The 15,664-nt window shown below is 35.3% G+C and overlaps 1 protein-coding gene, 1 long non-coding RNA gene and 1 pseudogene across 2 annotated transcripts in view; all 3 read left to right on the forward strand.

The window, feature by feature from the left end:
• The window catches only part of LOC114405056, a 13,536-nt gene extending 1,445 nt beyond the window's left edge, over positions 1-12,091 (forward strand). Inside the window, exons 4-7 of the mRNA XM_028367744.1 lie at positions 11,145-11,285; positions 11,387-11,640; positions 11,744-11,911; positions 11,987-12,091. Coding sequence (XP_028223545.1) covers positions 11,145-11,285; positions 11,387-11,640; positions 11,744-11,911; positions 11,987-12,050 — 627 coding nt within the window. The 3' untranslated portion in view covers positions 12,051-12,091. The remainder of the gene's footprint in view (positions 1-11,144; positions 11,286-11,386; positions 11,641-11,743; positions 11,912-11,986) is intronic.
• Positions 12,092-12,192: 101 nt separating this feature from the next.
• LOC114405587 lies at positions 12,193-12,592 on the forward strand. The gene is made up of 3 exons (XR_003665273.1): positions 12,193-12,267; positions 12,349-12,444; positions 12,531-12,592. It is a non-coding gene; the product is annotated as an uncharacterized LOC114405587 (long non-coding RNA).
• A 432-nt stretch (positions 12,593-13,024) lies between these two features.
• LOC114405057 lies at positions 13,025-15,352 on the forward strand (annotated as a pseudogene).
• The last annotated feature ends 312 nt before the right edge of the window (positions 15,353-15,664 follow it).

The raw sequence follows: 15,664 nt of genomic DNA on the forward strand, positions 1-15,664 counted from the left end.
TTTTCCACTTCCACACAAAAATGTAATTCTAATTCTATCACTTGTTTTTACTGTGGAAGAAGAGGACATGGCATATCAACTTGCTACTTCAAGAAAAATTACAGCAATATTAAAATGATATGGGTCCCAAAAAGATCCTCAGTTAATACTAACATGCAAGGACCAATAAAATTTGGGTACCTAAGTCAAAAACTTGATTATGCAGGTATCTTTGAGAAAGAAGTGGTACATAGATAGCGGATGCTCAAACATATGACTGGAGATGCATCAAATTTTACACACATATCTCCAAAGAAAAGCGGGCATGTAACATATGGTGACAACAACAAAGGTAGAATTCTTGGAGTGGGTAAAATAGGTACAAATTCTTCAAACTCCATTGAAAATGTTCTACTTGTTGAAGGCCTTAAGCATAGCCTGCTTAGCGTTAGTCAACTATGTGACAAAGGCTATCTAGTATCATTTGATTCTCAGAAATGTCTTATAGAACATAAGCATGACATTAATATAAAGCATGTAGGACATAGAGTCAATAATGTTTACATGATAGACTTAAGCATAAAACAAGAAAACAATCATTGCTTTCTTAGTAAAGATGATGATCCATGGTTATGGCATAAAAGAATTGCTCACATAAACATGGATCACTTAAATAAATTAATTTCGAAGGATTTAGTAGTTGGTTTGCCTAAATTGAAATTTGAAAAAGATAAATTATGCGATGCATGTCAAAAGGGCAAACAAACAAGAGTCTCATTCAAATCTAAAAATGTTGTTTCAACCACTCGACCATTACAGTTATTGCATATGGATCTATTTGGTCCATCTAGAACGATGAGTTTTGGAGGAAATTACTATGCTTTAGTTATAGTTGATGATTTCTCTAGATATACTTGGACATTATTTATTACACATAAAAGTGATTCATTCCATGCATTTAGGAAACTTGCTAAAGTCATACAAAACAAGAAAAATCTCAAGATTGCATCCATTAGAAGTGATCATGGGGGTGAATTTGAAAATAAAGATTTTGAATTATTTTGTGATGAACATGGTATTGAACATAATTTTTCTGCACCAAGAACTCCTCAACAAAATGGAGTTGTTGAGAGGAAAAATAGGTCATTGGAAGAAATTGCAAGAACTTTATTAAATGATACTTCTCTTCCAAAGTATTTTTGGGCTGAAGCTGTCAATACTGCATGTTACATCATGAATAGAGCCTTGATAAGACCTATTTTAAAGAAAACCCCATATGAGTTATTTAACGGTAGAAAACCTAATATTTCTCATCTACATGTTTTTTGGGTGCAAGTGCTTTGTACTTAACAATGGTAAAGATAATCTAGGAAAATTCGATGCAAAATCTGATGAAGGCATTTTTCTTGGATATTCTTTACAAAGCAAAGCATATAGAATATATAATAAGAGAACTATGAATATAGAGGAATCCATTCATGTTACCTTTGATGAATCTAATGCTATATTGTCAACAAAGAACATGCTAGATGACATTGCAGATTCTTTAGAACATATGAACATTCATGAACAAGGTTCTAAAGGAAATGACAAAGGAAACAATGAAGATCCCCCAGAAGAAGGCAAATCCAATGATGCACTCCCAAGAGAATGGAAAACTTCAAGAGATCATCCCCTCGACAATATTATTGGTGATATCTCAAAAGGGGTAACAACTAGACATTCTCTTAAAGATTTATGCAATAATATGGCTTTTGTATCTATGATTGAACCTAAAAATATAAAGAAGCCATAGTAGATGATAATTGGATCATTGCCATGCAAGAAGAACTAAACCAATTTGAAAGAAACAATGTATGGAAATTAGTAGAAAAACCTGAAAATTATCCTGTCATTGGAACAAAATGGGTTTTTAGAAATAAATTAGATGAACATGGGATAATTATTAGAAATAAAGCTAGATTAGTAGCAAAAGGGTATAATCAAGAAGAGGGGATAGACTATGAAGAAACATATGCTCCTGTTGCAAGATTAGAAGCCATTAGAATGCTTTTGGCATATGCATCCATAATGAACTTTAAACTTTATCAAATGGATGTTAAGAGTGCCTTTTTAAATGGCTTAATTCAAGAAGAGGTATATGTTGAACAACCCCCTGGTTTTGAAATTTCTGATAAACCAAACCATGTTTATAAATTACAAAAGGCTCTTTATGGTTTGAAACAAGCCCCTAGGGCATGGTATGAACGATTAAGTAATTTTCTTCTTGAAAAAGAATTCTCCAGAGGTAAAGTGGATACCACATTATTCATAAAGAGAAAGCATAATGATATTTTGTTGGTTCAAATATATGTTGATGATATAATTTTTGGATCCACTAATGATTCATTGTGCAAGGAGTTTTCCCTTGATATGCAAAGTGAATTTGAAATGTCAATGATGGGAGAACTAAAGTACTTTCTGGGATTACAAATCAAGCAAACTCAAGAAGGTATATTCATCAATCAATCCAAATACTGCAAAGAATTGATCAAAAGATTTGGGATGGATAGTGCAAAACACATGTCTACACCGATGAGCACTAATTGTTACTTAGATAAAGATGAATCTGGTCAGTCTATAGACATAAAACAATATCGAGGTATGATCGGATCTCTTCTTTATTTATCTGCTAGTAGACCTGACATTATGTTTAGTGTATGTATATGTGCTAGATTTCAATCCAACCCCAAACAATCACATCTAAGTGCAGTAAAGAGAATCATGAGATATCTATTAGGAACAATCAATTTAGGATTATGGTATCCTAAGAATTCAACATGTAACTTAATAGGATATTCTGATTCTGATTTTGCCGGATCTAAAACTGATAGAAAAAGTACAAGTGGAACTTGTCAATTTATTGGATCGGCTCTTGTCTCATGGCATAGTAAGAAACAAAACAGTGTTGCTTTATCTACTGCTGAAGCGGAGTATATCTCTGCCGGTAGTTGTTGTGCACAAATTTTATGGATGAAGCAACAATTATCTGACTATGGCATCATTCTTGATCGCATACCTATTAAGTGTGATAATACTAGTGCCATAAATCTATCCAAAAACCCAGTTCAACATTCAAGAACTAAACACATAGAGATTAGACACCACTTTCTTAGAGATCATGTCTTAAAGGGAGATTGTGTATTAGAATTTGTTGATACTAAGAATCAACTTGCTGATATTTTCACTAAACCTCTCCCCAAGGAAGTGTTTTTCTCTATTAGAAGAGAATTAGGTCTCTTAGATGTAAGAGATTTAGCAAAATAGGAATTGATTGATTGATTGATTGATTTATTTTTTTTACCTTTTGATTGTAGATTATTTTGTTTGATCTTGTTTGAATTCTTGTTTTATGATAGAATTTATGATTTCTTGTGTATATAGTAATTGAATGATTGAATTTAGTGTATTAGTGGTGAAAATTAGTCATATAGGATGTATTTGAGCCTAAATATAGATATTCTCTTAGAAACTAGCCTAGGATAGGCTCTGGTAATCGATTACCAATCAGTGTAATCGATTACACATGAACAGGCAGCCTGTAATCGATTACAACATCCTGTAATCGATTACCAGAAGGCTTATTGGGCCTGTAATCGATTACCAATACCTGTAATCGATTACAATGCGTCATCTTCTATAAATACTCACGAAATCGGAGCTCGTGCGCAGCCAAAGCCTCCTCCACGTTTTCCTCCATACCTAGAACTTCAAATCTTCGATTCTCACTCGATTCTTCACCAAATCACGTCCCGTAAAGCCCAATCTTCCTCTTTTTCACTCCTCTTTCACTTCTACCGATCAAAATCCAGAAAAACTTCATCAAATGGCAGAGCCATCAAAGAAGAGAAAGGGATCATCTTCCACCGCCACCGCTGCTGCCCATCGCCGTCACGGCCCATCCGGAGCACCCACAGCACCTATTCCTCCTTCTTTGTCATCTCCAAGATCATCAACACTGTTTTCATCCGATGATCAACGTCTACGGTACCTTTCTCAGTTTTCTTCTAGAATAATCTTAGACCCTAAGTACCTAGACGTAGAGTTCTTTAATGATGAAACGTTTGATTGCTATCAAGTGTTTCAAAATTCTGGTCTTGTTGATTTCATGTCATTTAAATTGCCATATTATCCTGAACTTGTAAAGGTCTTCTACTGCAATTTGAAAATTCAGGATGGTATTATTATGTCTGAGGTGCATGGTACTTCTATGGTCATTGATCAGTCACTTTTCTTTTCTTTGACTCATTTACCCAGTCAAGGTGCACCTTTTGAGGGCACCATTGTTGATGACTGGAAATTCGATTATTCGAGTCATGATGCTCGTCGCATGGTCTGCAATGATCAAGCTGATATGACCGGTAGATTGTTGGCCGGGTCATTAACTTTTGATAATCGCATCATGCATTATATCATTGTTAGGATTTTGCTTCCTCGGTCTTCAAATTTAGCACAAGCCTCTGAGGAGGATTTGATTCTTATGTGGGCTTTTCTAACCGGTCGTCAGATCGACTGGGCCCATTTGGTTCGGTACCGAATGCATAAGGCATTACGAGCCAATGCACCTCTTCCTTATCCACACTTGATTACTCTATTTTTGCGTCATTTTCAAATTCCGCTTGATGATGAACCCTTTGTTCAAGTCAAGCGTTCCTTTGCAATTGGTGCTGGTGCAGTGACCTCCTTTGGGTATCGTAAAAATCGGAATGGACAATGGCTGAAGAAGGATGCACTCCCTCCTCAAGATGAACGTACTCCTTCACCTCCTCCTCAACGTGAGGATTCCGCTCTCATGAATGAAGTCCTCTCCGAATTACGGGGTCTTCGTTCGTATGTTGGTGACCGCTTTGACTCGTTAGATTCACGCTTTGCCGGTATGGACATTCGTCTTACACAGCTTGAAGAGGATGTCGGCTACATTCGTCAGAGTTTCGATCTTCCACCACCTCCTCCGTCGTCTTAGTTTTTAGGTTATGATTATTTATCTTTTATAAGCCGTGTATTTTGGCTTTTAGTTTCTTAGAATTTACATTATTATGCTAAGTACTTTGCTTATTTATCTTGTGGATTTTACACTTCAGTCTTGGATGTTTTGTGGTTGTTGACATTTTCAGTTATTTGGATTCTGGTTTAATTATTTCTTGTTTGTGAGTTTGGCTTATTATATTTAATACTCTGATGCTTATATCTTGCTACTCCATTGTTATAACTGTGTTGATTCCCGAGTTCTTTGGCTTTTTGATGTTGCCAAAGGGGGAGAAAAAGGTTGTAGCATAAGCTTAAGAAAAAGCTTAATAAAAAGGTTGTAGCATAAGCTTAAGAAAAAGCTTAACAAACTTAGAAATCAAGTGATCATGTATTTCGAGATATAGGGGGAGAAAACGGATGCACATTTTATCTATATACAATTGTTTGTTGCTTGCTTGAATCTTGATTTCAGGTATTGTATTGTCATCATCAAAAAGGGGGAGATTGTAGATGCAATTGGCTTTGATGTTTTGATGATGCTCATGATGATGTGTTGCAATTGATGCAAATGGGCTTTTCAAGATTAAAATTCAAGACAATACTTCAAGATTACAAGGCACAACATCAAGATGATCACTAGAATATTAGGAAGGGAATTCCTAATTGAATTAGCAAAGGTTTGGCCAAGTGATTTAAAATAAAAAGTGTTTTTCAAAGGTTTTACTCTCTGGTAATCGATTACCAGAGGATGTAATCGATTACCAGTGGCCAAATACGTTTTATAACAGCTATAAAAATTTGAATTCAAAATTTTAAAAGCTGTAATCGATTACACAATTTTGGTAATCGATTACCAGCAGTTAGTAAACGTTTTAATTCAAATTTTAAAAGCTGTAATCGATTACACAATTACTGTAATCGATTACCAGACAGGAATTTCAGAAAAATAATTTCAAGAGTCACAACTTTTCAAAGGCTTTACTCATGACCACCAATGGTCTATATATATGTGACTTAAACACGAAATTGTAGAGAGATTTTCAGAACAACAAAGTGTTTATCCTCTCAAAAAGCAATTTCATTTTATCCTCTTAAGAATTCCTTGGCCAACTTGATTGCAATTCTTTAAGGAATTATTTGAGTGCTCAATCTGTAAAATCCATCTCTTTCAAGAGAGATTTGTTCCTCTTCTACTTCTCATTCTCTAAGGGATTAAGAGACTGTGAGTCTCTTGTTGTAAAGAATCTCTAAACACAAAGGAAGGGTTGTCCTTGTGTGTTTAGAACTTGTAAAAGGAATTTACAAGTTAGTGGAACTCTCAAGCGGGTTGCTTGGGGACTGGACGTAGGCACAAGGGTGTGGCCGAACCAGTATAAAACTGAGTTTGCATTTTCTCTTCCCTTAATCTTCTTTATTTATTATTGCTTTATATTCATATTCAAGTTGCTTCATTTGAATTAATATTTAAGAAGATTGTCATTAAGGGAATTCATAACTTAAGTAAAAAGTAAGATAGATTTTTAATTAGGGGAAAAGTTTGGAATATCTTAATTCAACCCCCCCCTTCTTAAGATATCTGAGGCCACTTGTCTAACACCTTTGTCTTTCGCTGCATCTCCATGGTGGAAAATCACCATTAAAGGACCCCATTGAAGCTCAAAGATCCAGCCTCCATAGAAGCCCCACAAGCAAGCTTCCATCAAGTGGTAATCAGAGCACAAGAGCTTCAAGTAGGTGCTCCTTAAACCTTCATTAATTTTTTTTCTTTACCTTCTCTTCCATTTTTGTTTCTTCATTTTTCTCCATGTATCTCCTCACATGTCTTGTTCTAAATGTTGTTAACATGATTCTTTAGAGTTTCCACCGATTAAACTTGCTATAGAAGTTAGATTTGATTTTCTATGGTTCAAATTTCTTGTTCTTGTTCTTGAACCATGAATTGTGTTGAGTTTAGGTTCCTTTGAGTTTTGTCTTGTTATTTTTTGTGGCTGAAACCTAAACCATAAAATTCTTACAAAAATATTAAAGTAGAAGAAAACCTCAAAAATCTAGAGTGACTTGTTCACCTATTGTAGTTTTGTCATAGAAGTCATGTCTAGTCATGAAACTTGTCACATAAGATTTCTTATGTTGTGCTGAATTTTATTTTCTTGTTTCTTTGTCTAACTCATTTGTTCATGAGTGTATGAAATTCTTTTAGCCTATTATTTGATTTGAGTCAAATCTTTCATGTTAATTAGTCCTTAACATGTTCATGCAAAATTCTTAGAGAGTCTTTGATTGTGAACCTTTTCTTGAACATTTAGGTTTCTTTATGATTGTGTCTATTGTGAATTTGAGTTTTGGTGATTGAATTGCTGGCTGAAATGTTGATCCTAAGTGAATATTGAACTCCGAAAACTGTGGTAAACAATCCTAGTGAGTTCAACATACATAGGAAGGTTGAAAGTAAGCCCAAGGCAATCAATATACCATGCTTAAAGAAACAAATCGCTGGTGCTGGCAGCTTGGACATACAAACTTGTAAAAATTACTGAGAATTGGTTACTTCGAATTTTGAGCTGAAATTTTTACTGAATTTTCTAGACATCTGGAAAAAAGTTATAAAAAAATAAACAAGTGATTTGAATAAAGGGAAAAAATACGAAAAATCGCACAAGTTGGCAGGAAAATCAGTATCCAGAAAAAAAAGGTGAAAAGGAAGGGTTCTTGTTGTTTTGGCTCAAAATTTATTCTATAATTGGAAATTTCAATTCAAAATTAGTGTGAAGACAAGTGCCAAAGCTAGAGTTTTGTTGAGTCTTTTTTTTTTCAGTTTTTTTACTCTACTCTAGAGCCATTCTAAGTTTCTCTTTGAGTCCTAGCTTGCTTCTATGTCCTTTTCATTGCTTTAATTGTTGAATAATCCTTGAAAAATTGTCTTGTTAAAACTCCATTGGTTTAGCTTTCATTTCATTTTTTTTGGTCTTTGGTTATTGCTTGTCTCTTTGTTTCCTTGTTTGTGAGTTGCCATATAGGGAATTGGAAGGAGGATTGGTGCCATCCCTTGAAGAATTTCAGTCCAGAAGCAAGGGGCCAACCGCCTTAAGAGCTATTGGACTAAGAAGCACTCCAAATTGAGTGAATCACCAAAGAGAGAACAACCACCAAAATTGAGGACCGTTTTGTAATTTTGTAATTTGCAATTTACCTACCTTCATTGCTTTCAAGTTTTTGTAACAAAAAGGCCTTTCATTGGAAGTGTGTTGGGAGCCTCCAATAGGTTACCAAACTTCCATTTGTGTGTAATAATTTTAGGCAATTTTTACTTAGGATAGTGAGTGTTTTGTTGGGAACCTTGAATGTGGTCATCCAAACACTCTTAAGATTCACCTAGTTTACATTTCTTGCTTACTTTCATAGCTTATTTCTTTTACCTTCCATTGTCAAACCGCCTAGATAGCTTGCATTTTACCAATTAGTTTTTTTTTTACCTTATCTTTCACACCTCTTTAAGTGTTTATTTGGCTAGTTTCAACCATAGTTTCTTTTACCTTTTGTTTTCAAACCTCCAACAAGAAAGAACCACAACTTAGGAACCAACATGAGTCATCATTCATCTAGTGTTAATGGCGAGGGTACTAGTCATAAAGACCCTTTATCTAGAATCTTAGATGAGTTGAGTTCCCCCAAGTTATGGAAAGAAAAACAAGAGAGAAAAGAAAAAGGAAAAAAAAGAGTGGAAGAAATAAGTCAAGATGAAAGAAAGAAAATAAGAGAGGAAGAAAGAAGAAAAATAATGAAAGAAATGAAAAGAGAAAAATATGCCTCCTATAGTAGTCATAACTCTTGCAAGAGCCTAAGTAAAGAACTTCGTGACTATTACGAAGGAAGGCATAGGTCACATCTTAGACCTCACTCCCATAGAAGAGAAAGGGAAAGAAAGCCTCAAGAGGCTAACATTAGCCTCTCATACTTCCATGGGAAGGACAATGTAGAGGCTAACTTAGATTGGGAAATAAGGGTAAATCAACAACTTAAAAAGAAGTCTACTTCAAAATCTTATGGCTCTCACTCTTATCCAAAGAAAGACCAAGGTCAAGGCATCTTAGGGGTGACACCTTCTATTCCCAAAGATGATAAGGGGAAGGCAATAGAAAAGCAAGCCCCTAAGGCTAGTATGCAAGAGAAAACTAGCTCTATAAAGTGCTTTAAATGTCTTGGAAGAGGACACATTACTTCTCAATGCCCCACCACAAAAACCATGATTATGAGGGGCCAAGACATTTATAGTAGCCAAGATGAGGCTACTACTTCACCTTCCTCTAGTGAAAGTGAAGAAGCAAAAGGGGAAAAATCTAGTGAAGAAATCTACCCCCAAGAAGATGGACAACCATTAGTGGTTAAAGAGAAGTGTAAGGAGGTAAGTGTCTCCTCCAAGAGGTTAGCTAAGAAGGAAACTCATTTTACAATAAAGACAAACATTAAAGAAACTTTCCCTCTTAGACAACCTCCACATTTTCTCTTTTGTAAAAAGACACTTGCTAGCATTGCCACACCTCTTGGGCTTGAGTTTATTCCTCAAGTAAAGAAGTTGTTGGATGAGGGTTTGGTTCGCAAGAGCTTAAATCCTTGTGCTTTTTTGGTGCCCAAAATAGGTATTATTAGGCACCAAGTCCCTAAAATAGGTGGTATGATGAATGTTTTGAGTGGTGCAACCCTCTTTTGTAAAATCACTCGTACACCTAACATCTTCATGGTGTGTGTACATAGGGACCCATTAGGTAGGTTTGTTCTTATTTTTAGTTTCAATACAAACTTAGGTACTCATATGGGACACCTTAGGTTTGTCATACTTTTTGGTAGGAATAATCAATATGAAAATACAAAAAAAGGTATGTTTTATTGCGTTACTTTTCTTAATTTTTCAAATAGTGATCAACGGGTTCCCATGAACCCTAAGAGAATAAAGGTCATTCCTGAGTGGCTCACTCCACCAAGTATAAGAAAAATTTGGGGCTTCCATGACTTAACAAACTTTTACAAAAGGTTTGTCCCATATTTTTCTATACTTGTAGCACCACTCATTGAGTTGGTGAGAAACCATGTTCCTTCATGGGAAGATGCCCAGGAAATGGGTTTTCAGACCTTACCTTACTTCAACATACCAAACACCACTAATACATGTGTTTTTGTTCTTTTTACAGGTGTTGAGGGACGGAGCCCAGAGTATGATGAAACTCGGGATTTGAGGTCATATCCTTTCCAAGGTGGAGGGAATGATGCAATCCTACCGCGCAAGGGCATTGGCTAGAAGACTCCAAGTAGATTGGGCTAGAGATCCAAGGAAAGGCCCTAGGGTTCTCATGAGCCTTAGGGTAGATTTCGAGCCCATGGGCTAAGTATGAGCCCGCTTATCTTTGTAAATATTAGAATAGGTTATTCCTTCGTCTAGGCCTTGTATTTTGGCCATTCTAGTAGTATAGGGTTTTAGCCTTGTATTTCGGGGCATTTTGAGTTGTCTTTGTAATAAGGACTTTTTTTTGTTATTTTCATGTTTTTTGTCATGGGGGTGAGCTTAGCTATTATAGGGGGTGTGTAGCTAAGCTCTAGCTTCTCATCTCAAGGAGGTGAGCTTAGCTATTATAGAGGTATGTGTAGCTAAGCTCTAGCTTCTTAAGGAATCTTCTTAAGGAAGCTTCTCAAGGAGGTGAGCTTAGTTATGAGAGGGGTGTGTGTAGCTAAGCTCTAGCTTCTCAAGGAAGTTTTCTCAAAGAAGCTTCTCAAGGAAGTTTTCTCAAGAAAGCTTCTCAAGGAAGCTACCTAGTCTATAAATAGAAGCATGTGTAACACTTGTTGTAACTTTGATGAATGAGAGTCTTGTGAGACATACTTCAAAGTTCCACTTCTCTCCCTCTTTTATTCCTTCAATTTCGTGCTCCCCCCTCTTTCTTTCCCTCCCTCTTTCTTTTCCTTCATTGAAGCATCCTTCCAAGCTTCTTATCCAAGGCTCATCTTGGTGGTGAAGCTCCTTCCTCCATGGCTTATTCCATAATGGATGGCGCCTCCTCTCACCTCTTTTCCTTTGTCTTCCGCTGCATCTCCATGGTGGAAAATCACCATTAAAGGACCCCATTGAAGCTCAAAGATCCAGCCTCCATAGAAGCCCCACAAGCAAGCTTCCATCAAGGGTTTCTGTGGTTACTGTTTATGATGGTGATGCAAGGGTCCCAATTCCCACACCTGAGATTGAATATGTCAGGGAGGCCATGAACACATTCATTGGCTGGCCAACTAATCTTGTCAAACCTTTCTCCGCTGTAAGTAAAATGATTTTCCTTGTGGTTCCCCTAAATTAAATGGCATATTCCAATAATGGTTGCTCAATTAAATTTAATATTTATTTTATAAAACTATATAGGATTCCAATCAAGATGTAAGGAATCCAAAAGGACATATTGATCGGTCAAATGCAGGTGTTGCAAAGGATCCACTTGGAGAAATCATGAAAATACTTTATGAAGTGTATATGAATCCAGTGGAACTCCCTTGGGAGGCTAGCCGATTTGGAATTCCAAATATAGATGCCAAATTTTACATCACACATGCTGATATGGCTGAAATAATATCAGGTCACAAGTGTTTAAAAATTTCTATACTACAACTATGGATGATGTAAGTCATTTAATTACAACCTTTAACCCTAAATGTTATCATAAGCAACAAATTGTAAATGTAATACATTTGTGGTATAATGATTGTATTGTCTTTCAAATAGGTATTTGGATGAGTGTGCTACAAGCAGAGGTGATGGCTCAGTGTATGGCTTCCTTGAGCCTCAATCAATACACATTGGTAAGGAGGACTGTCAACAATGTCAACTTTATATTGAGACATGGGTGAAGGAATCACAACGATGCTTGTACTTAGGAGCATACTTGCATCAGTAAGTTAAATTTTTTTGTGGCATTTAACAAATGTTATGATTTCTAAACTTGCTAATTATAATCGTCAACTTCAGGTCACATTGGCAACTATTTGTTCTCTGTCCTAGGGAAAACATGGTTGTTTGGTTTTGTTCGTAGCGAAAGAAGCCTGATGTTAACATAAAAGCCGTAATAAATAGGTACGAGTGTAATGTACTTAAAGATAGTCGAGCTGTCATTGTTGTTGAATATGCAACGTAAATGTTTGTTATAAGTAACATCGTATATAATTTCGTTTACTAGTGCAATAAAGACAATAAGTAGTTCTTTGGAAGGCATGTCTCAGCAAGGTCCACCTCGGTGGATTGAACCCAAGGTTAGATGGTCGTTTAGATGAACCCCTATGTAATTTTTAAAGGGTACAAGGTATAATAGTTATTTTCACTAATAAATATAGAGTCATGTTCAAAGTGGAGGGTACGAGTGTGGATACTATGTGATGCATTGGATGTGGTGCATCGTTAGTGGTCGTTTGAAGGATGACTGGAACAGGGTATATATACAAAGTCTAATTTCAATTTTCACGTTAGTTGATATTTGTTTAATTATTAATAATGTCTTCCGTTGTTAATTTTGTAGTGGTTCTCGGATGGATCAGCATTAGACGTGGAGGCCATGACAATAATTCGAAAGAATTGGACAACTTACTTTTTAGCTACTAGAAATAACATATGCTAAATATGATGTACATTATTATGAATGACTACATTTTCCTTTAATGACACCCTTTAGTGGTATATTTTAATGAATTGTTTCATGTCACATTAATGTTTTTTAAAAACCTACGTAATGGTTTAGTAAGGAGTTTATGTATTCTGAAATTGTTTTGGTTTGTTGTAGTCTCGTATTAGAAAATATATATTTTGATAGGATGAGTGCAATTTTCTTAGAAATTGTTCTCCTACTATGTATGTACTGCACAGTTGCACCTTCCATCAACTTAACAACACGTAGTTACTTGTGATAGCACTTGTATTATTTTTCTTCCCATTACCGTAAGGCCTAAAGTGGTAAGTAGATAATGCCCTGCGTGTAGCACATAATTTCTACTTTGGGTATAGCCTTGCAAGCGAATGTTGTTGTTTGACCGTCTAGCACAGGAAAAACAATGGTTGCAAAGGCTATGGCAACTGAAGCCGGAGAAAAAGCAATATCCCAATAGGTATGTTAACAAATTATTTTAACTCTTTGGAATGTTTGCAGTCAGCTGAGTTGACTTCCATGTCAATGTAATCATGTTCTGCAGGGTCACATGCAAAGAGTGTAGTAGCCATTTCAGCCTCTGAGGTACACAACATAGACTTTATACTCTTTATAATAACTAATTTTATTTCAATCTTTTTCATTCAATGAAATGAATGAGATAGAATTTGATTTGATTTAGCAGTGCTAAGGAAGCGCATGAAGTAAAAATAGTGTGTACATATCACTTCTCTCAAAGCCCAGATCTATTTACTAAATAGAGATTTCATAAACTGTTGGGTCAGACACTTGACAAGCCTAGTAACGTTACGTGATTATATGCTTCAAAATTAACAATATACTGGAAAAGAATGATGTAGTTTATATAATCTTCAATATAGGAATTTCTTGGGAAATGATCTGGATCCCTTGAGTTTGAAATACCTTTAGAGTTTGGAGCAACAGTTTGACACAGCTCTGAAGCGCATCCGAACAAGAAAGGTGAAGTGTGCTAGCTTCTTCATTAGTTTACAAGAAATAATTAAGAAGATTGAAACAACAGAAGAGAATAAATTTAATCTTAAAATTAAAGAATTAACCCAAAAACATATGATCACTCTTGTTTTTTTTCTTCCAATTTTGAACTGACTGATCAATTTGATTTTTGCATAATCAAGTTATGAATGAATCCATCTCAGACCTGCATAAAAAGGTAAGATGTCTGTGTTGGTTAAGGCCTTAAGGGTGATATATTGAATATTGGCTAGACTGCATGGCTTGTAAAATGATATGTTCTTAGGGACATTGAATATATCAAAGAAAAAATCTCTAATAACAGAATGTCTAATGATTTACATGTTTGTAACTGAATTTCATGAGCAGAAACAAGGACATGATAAAGAAAATTCATAAACAATTTACTATAATTTGAATTGTGCCCCAAGAAGGAAGCATATGGCTAGTATGAAGCTACCCGAAGTAATCTTAGATATAATTGTTAGTAGATTTTTTTGAAATTATATTTCTCTTATTAAATGACATTACCGAAAGTAATGTAAATGTTTTTACTTGGTTTCTTCTTTGACTTTATGGTTGGTAGATTGTGTTAAATTAATTTTCTGCTTCTGAAGGGAAATTAATTAGTTTTCTACCGACTACTAGAAGGTTTGTACATAAAAACATTTGGGATTTATAAAGATAAGTTTTTGTTGTGCATATGACATGACAGGCAAGGACATTACAAGAGCAAAACAGCAAGCTAGCAAAGGTTGCTAGAAGCCATATATTACTCTTGTAACATTTCAATCTAAAGCTTCTAGACAAAAAGTACAAAGAAAAAGTAATTAATTTTTTCATTACATTTTATGACTAGATGAAGGAGAAAGCGAAAACAGTGACTGAAGGTCCACATACTAGCCCAGAAACTCTAGGCCCAAATTCATCGACCCTTAACTTAACTTCTCCACAGCTACCACCACCACCACAAAGACTGGTTCCTTCTCTAACTCTCTGGTACTTTTCTTGCCTCTCTCTTCTAAGAAGATACTATAGCGAAGGAGCATCTTTCATTGTCAAACCTTATGTTTTATATTCTAGCTACAAGGGTAGGAATACCAAACTAAACAATAAAAACCGTTTAAAACTGCAGTTTATTGGCAGGGGAACTTTTTTTTATTTTTTTTCACAGGCATAATACCTTTGGGCAAATATTAGTATTGCAAGTATGCATGTAAGTTTAAACTTTATACAAGTACCAAGTTAAAATGACAATATAATAAACAAGTTTTATTTTATGATATTTTATGGTCCAAATGTCAATTATAGATTCCTAATTTTCTAATACCTAAATATCTTCCATGTTGTCATAAGCTTCGAAAATGGTTTTTCAGTAACAAATTTAATAAATTATCATGGAAAAAAATGCATACAATATATCATATTAGTTAATTTGATTCATTAAGTATATTTGGTTTCTGATCGTATCCCGAACAAGTTTTTCTTGAAAAAATATTAGCCAAATTGATTTCATTAAGTACATTATTGTTTGAGATGATAAAAGTGTCTAAATGATGCAGTGAGACATTCCAAGGAAGAGCATTGGTGGAAGAAACGGGAAAGGCTCAAACAGTCCCTAGTGGCAATTCTCTCATCCCACCATGGATGCTTCATATCTGACTAGTTAGGCTGGCATGATTCTGCCAAGTATGTGACATGTGATATTATGAGCAAGGCTCAACTTTATATATATATGTTATAACTTAGAATAGCCAATTATATGCCGAGCTTAATAACTACTCAAACTTCTCGCATGAACTGTGCCCTTCACTTTGAAATCAATGGTATTAAGCAGTTATTTGACAAATGGCACGTGATGGATGGTGCTAGTTAAATTGGAAGTCATCAAAGAAAACATTTAGCCCACAAAAAAGACACTACGTGATGTGTACCACCCCTACCAAAAGAGTTTTTCCCTACAAAGCTCACACTTTTTTTCCTCCGGGTTAGGCTTCATTTATTAAACCTAGTTTGGA

This window comes from Glycine soja, chromosome 3 (assembly GCF_004193775.1).
Source record: "Glycine soja cultivar W05 chromosome 3, ASM419377v2, whole genome shotgun sequence".
Taxonomy (NCBI): Eukaryota; Viridiplantae; Streptophyta; class Magnoliopsida; order Fabales; family Fabaceae; genus Glycine; species Glycine soja.